The 4,870-nt window shown below is 42.7% G+C and overlaps 1 protein-coding gene across 4 annotated transcripts; it reads right to left on the reverse strand.

The window, feature by feature from the left end:
- Window positions 1-279: 279 nt before the first annotated feature.
- LOC134859259 (E3 SUMO-protein ligase ZBED1-like) lies at window positions 280-4,030 on the reverse strand. Of its 4 annotated transcripts, XM_063875652.1 has the most exons (8): window positions 3,561-4,030; window positions 2,974-3,187; window positions 2,306-2,853; window positions 2,028-2,172; window positions 1,683-1,914; window positions 1,452-1,589; window positions 1,262-1,333; window positions 280-1,153 (listed from the first exon to the last, which is right to left on the reverse strand). In XM_063875652.1, the coding sequence occupies exons 1-8, from the start codon at window positions 3,820-3,822 to the stop codon at window positions 788-790; spliced, it is 1,977 nt and encodes a 658-aa protein (XP_063731722.1). In that variant the 5' UTR covers window positions 3,823-4,030; the 3' UTR covers window positions 280-787. The 4 variants fall into 4 exon arrangements, with proteins under 4 accessions (XP_063731722.1, XP_063731723.1, XP_063731724.1 ...); XM_063875653.1 differs by having other exon boundaries at window positions 2,974-4,028; XM_063875654.1 differs by lacking the exon at window positions 2,974-3,187 and having other exon boundaries at window positions 3,561-4,025.
- Window positions 4,031-4,870: the final 840 nt, after the last annotated feature.

Consider the following 4,870-nt stretch of genomic DNA (forward strand, 5'->3'; position numbering starts at 1 on the left):
TAACATCACATTGCTTAAGAATATTATGAAGATGCTCATAGAATATGCTATTGCAGGGGTTTTCAACCGGTGGTCCGCGGACCCCTGGTGGTCCGCGGCGGCATTGCATGTGGTCCGTGACAAGAGCCTATGTTGATCAGTTCACCATTGTTTTTTTTTAATATAAATTCGCTTTGATATTTCAACACATTTCCAGAATACCGTTACATATCGTGAAAAATATGTTTAAAATAATATAAAGGAAATTCAAGCTGACAGAATGTAGCCTTGCGCCTATTAGGGATGGGAATTGATAAGATTTTTACGATTCCGATTCCCTTATCGATTCTGTGAAACGATTCAATTCCTTATCGATTCTCTTATCGATTCCAATTTGGGGGAAAAAGGAGAATAAACAGTTTGATGTAACATTTATCTTTGTTTTAATGAAAAATATTCTATTGTGACAGTTACTTATTAATCTCTAATAACAAGTGTGTGTGTGTGTGTGTGTGTGTGTGTGTGTGTGTGTGTGTGTGTGTGTGTGTGTGTGTGTGTGTGTAAAAAAAATTAACAGTTCTTTTGCAGATGAACATATCTGCTTTTCTGTACAAGAAAATGTAACAAATAACAACAAATAACAAATACTGAATCATGTAATTACAAGAACAATGTAATCACAAGCACAGTGTGTGTGTGTGTGTGTGTGTGTGTGTGTGTGTGTGTGTGTGTGTGAGTGTGAGTGTGAGTGTGAGTGTGAGTGTGAGTGTGAGTGTGTGTGTGTGCACTCAAGTAGTAGTAGGGAAAATTAACAGTTCTTTTGCAGAAATATGAGCATATCTGCTTTTTCTGGAAGGATACGGGATCTTTCGGGGCTTATGGTGTCTCCAGCCGTGGAGAACACCCTCTCAGATGGGGTGGAGGAAGCCTGCACACAGAGGTAGTTTTCAGCCAGTCCAGATAGCAAGGGCAGCGTATCCTGCTTGTTCCACCACCACAGTGCGGCGCTATCCCTGCAGGGGATGGAGGGCAGGCTTTTGTAGAACTGGATTTCCTGATCCACCTTCTGAGCCAGGGAAAGACGGGGCTGTGATTCACGGATTGACTGCAGCTCGTTGTCCTCCTCCTCGAATAGTTCTTCCAAGGCTGTCTTTTTTGATGGTGGTGGCAGTGCCTGAAATTAAATGAACATGAAGTAAAAAAAAAAAAAAATACATATATAAGTCAATAATCATGACAAAACAGCATCCAAAGGTCATTACAAATGAATGAGTTAACTTACATAGTGTTCCTCTACTTCTTCCTCCTCCCCATCTTCGCAGCCTTCCCTCTGTGTCTCTCCTTCCCCTGGGAGCTTGAGAAGTGATGTAAACACATTAATAACTTTTAACACAGAGCCGTAGAAGGTCTCACTCACAATGGAATCAAATGCAATGATAAGACAAACAGAATTTAAACAGAAATGAAAATACCTCATCTCTTGCTGCCACTGTATTTGCTGTTATTGCAGCTTCCCTGATCCTGTCCCAGACTGCATCACTTTTCACTTTGTATTTAAATCTGGGGTCCAAGATGGTGGCTTCCTCCAGGAATCTCTGAATGTCAGTTCCCTTCAATTTCAAAAAGGAGGATAGGATGACATTAGACTAGTGGTACAAATTGGCCTAAAGCATCAAGGTAAGATTAAATGTAGTTGTGCTTACCTGGTAGCGTTTGGAGAGATCCTTCCAAATGTTCTCCTTGATGCTCCTTGTGAACGCAGAGTCACCTTCCTGCACAGTGTACTGTTGCTCCAGCTTCTGCAAGATGGGCAAAATCTCACCGCAGGTTGCACTTTTGTCGCTGGAGACGGCCAGTGTGGAGGTGTAATGCTTCCGCATGAGATGCACAAACTCCTCTGCTTTCCTTAAGTCCTCGTTGCCTATTCTGTCCAACCTACAATGTAAATAAAAACAGAAAAAGATGTATGTAGCACAAATAAACAAAAACAAAACCAGTCAAAGTTTAAAAAAAGTTTAAGTCATATTATCATTTAAAATATATATCACCTTTCCTTCTCCATGGGCCTTCTTATGCGTGGATCTATGGCTGCAGCCTGGATAGCAGGGAACTGCTCGGTGAATCTCTCCATCATCAAATAGAGGGAATTCCATCTGGTCCTTACATCCAGGAGGAGCATGTGCTTGGGCAGCTCTGAGGGTTCACATATACACAACACAATGTAAATATTTATTATCTAATAATTTACATACACATACCTATACATGTATATTTTCATGTACATATAGTATAATGCTTGCAATGTACTGTAAGGAGAGTATCTTACTGAGCAAGTCTTGTTTCTCTTTAAGAACAACTTTTGCCATGTGGGACCTCTTCATCCAGACAACAACTGCTCGAACTCGTGCTGCCCAATTGGATATGGCAGTGCAGTTGTACAGCTTTTGCGCTCCCAGGTTCAGCGTATGAGCGAAGCATGGAAATTTGACAATTTGCAGCTGTTTGATGGCTACATCCATGTTCGCTGCATTGTCTACAGTTGCTGCCACAACCTTTTCCCGTACACCATATTCTTCTAAAATGTAATCAATCTCCTCTGCTACAGCTGAGCCTGTCTGAGATTGGTACACGGCTTTGGTTTTTAGGACCTTTTCCTTTACCTGGCCATTGCTCACGTAGTGCAGAGTAACCGTGAGATAATGATCCTGACAAAAGCTTGTCCACCCATCAGCCGTGATAGCTGCCTTTGACACTGTTTTCAGTTCAGAGATCACATTTCCCTTTTCCACACCATACCAAGCAGGGATTAAGTGGTTGGTTAAGCTTTCCCTGCTGGGGGCTTTGTATTTTGGATTGAGAACCTTTGTCATCTCCCTAGAAAACATATGAAAATGAATGAGTGTAAACATCTGTTTAACGAGGAGGAAAATATTCTATTCTATTCTATTCTAATCTGACATTTGATAATCTGACAACAACCTCACATTCACCTACCGAAATTCAGGGGCGTCTACTGTAGAAAATGGGTGCAAACCCTTAACAACAAATTTGGTAACTGCCCGGTGACATTCTTCTACCTTTGCCTGGGACATTTTATTTCTGCCTGCCTCGACGAAAATAGAAGCCAGAGGTAAACGGGAGCAAGTGCTGCTAGCCTCTGAGTCAGCCAGACTACCCGTCTCGTCCCGGTCATCATCTTGTTCTAAATCTAACGAAGAAGGCATTCGTTTGATGAAAAAGCAATACTGTACAATTTCGGGAAATAAACTAATTTCCCACCTCCCTTTGATTTAAATAAATGAGCGTCACCTTTCTCTGGCTCCCTGAATCGGCGGCGCAACTTACTAGCATGTTTCATTAGCTACATAGCAACAGCTAGAATTCTTCCCTAGAACTACGGATGCCTTGCCATCAAGTAAGCTAATTAAACATGCTAGCAAGGAACGGCTTGATTAACCAGAAACATAAACTCCCTTAATTACCCCAAGGAGAGGTAGGAAATGGGTTTATTTCCAGAAATGGCGTGGTACATAATTTACTAGGAATCACATTAAGGATTAGTCAGTGGGATAGCTACTTACCACCAGAGTTGCCTTCGGTGTTAGCCCCCAAGGCCACGGTGGTCGTAGAAGCTTGGCTGCTGTCACTCCGAAGGGCATCAAAAACGCGACACTCGTTAAAGTTTATCCCGTGTTGTGTGCGCAGATGTTTATGCATATTTGAAGTATTCCCTCCCGCCGATGTTATCAACAATTTGCAGTGGTTGCAAAACGCCCTGTTGCCATCCTTATGTAATGTGAAATGAAGCCACACTTTGGACCGTTTTAACCTTAGGGGTGCCATTTCAGACTTGTAAAAAGTATCACGAGCGTCACCTGCGTAACCAAGCAACTACGCCACGTCAAGCCGGGCTTACTGAATCATTCGTGTGTACCTTGCTGCGTAAATAACGTTACATAAACCGTGCGGTCTGGAATCTATAAGAGAATCGTTTAACGAGCTGCCAAACGGTTCCATGGAATTGAAACATAAGGAACCGGTTCTCAACAGGAACCGGTTCTCGATTCCCATCCCTAGCGCCTATCCAGTCTATGGTAGCCTGTGATTCGCTAATGGTAATGAGTTGCGTCGCTAACCTCACTTATTATTCATTACGTACAGTCTTGCGAGCAAAGTTGACACACATTTATAAGCATAGCCGACGAGAGTATTTTAAGATAGGTTGTAGTACAGCAAACATTTGTTACATATGTACTAGTCTAGCTATATATCTAGCACCAATGGATCGTTTTGTAGTGAGGAAAGTGCCAGAGGGACAGGCTGCCATGACAGAGGGTCAGGCTGCCACGACAGAGGGACAGGCCGCCACGATAGGGCAAGGACAGGCTTCCGAAGCGTCAACTTCGCAAAAAAGACGAAAAAGAAAATACAATGAGGAATATGTTAAATATGGATTCACAGTGACGACAGACAGAGCAGGAGAGGAGGTACCACTGTGTTTCGTATGTTCAACAATTCTCTGTAATGAAGCTATGAAGCCGTCGAAACTTACGCGGCATATGGAGACGCATCACGTCCACTTGAAGGCCAAACCCGTTGAGTACATGCAACAGATGTTGCGTGATTTCAAAGGACAGCAGGCTACCATGAGGAAGAGTGCAAAAATAAATGAAAACGCACTGAAAGCATCGTATCTGGTCGCTCTCAGGGTTGCAAAAAGTAAGAAGCCCCATACCATTGCAGAGCAGCTTATATTGCCAGCAGCCATAGATATGTGCAGAGCTATGGTAAGCGAAGAATGTGCCAACAAATTAAAAACTATTCCGTTGTCAGACAACACAATCGGAAGACGAATTGGGGAAATGGCAAATGATGTCAAAGACCAGCTGAT

The sequence above is a fragment of the Eleginops maclovinus genome, chromosome 22, assembly GCF_036324505.1.
Source record: "Eleginops maclovinus isolate JMC-PN-2008 ecotype Puerto Natales chromosome 22, JC_Emac_rtc_rv5, whole genome shotgun sequence".
NCBI classification, from domain to species: Eukaryota; Metazoa; Chordata; class Actinopteri; order Perciformes; family Eleginopidae; genus Eleginops; species Eleginops maclovinus.

Bases quoted from the DNA above. Each gene is read 5' to 3' on its own strand.
- LOC134859259 (XM_063875652.1), bottom strand. From the start codon at position 3,822: ATGGCACCCCTAAGGTTAAAACGGTCCAAAGTGTGGCTTCATTTCACA. The intron at 2,173-2,305 runs GTAAGATACTCT...GTGAACCCTCAG, and splicing joins AGAGAAACAAGACTTGCTCA to AGCTGCCCAAGCACATGCTC. The intron at 1,334-1,451 runs GTATTTTCATTT...TCACTTCTCAAG, and splicing joins CAGTGGCAGCAAGAGATGAG to CTCCCAGGGGAAGGAGAGAC.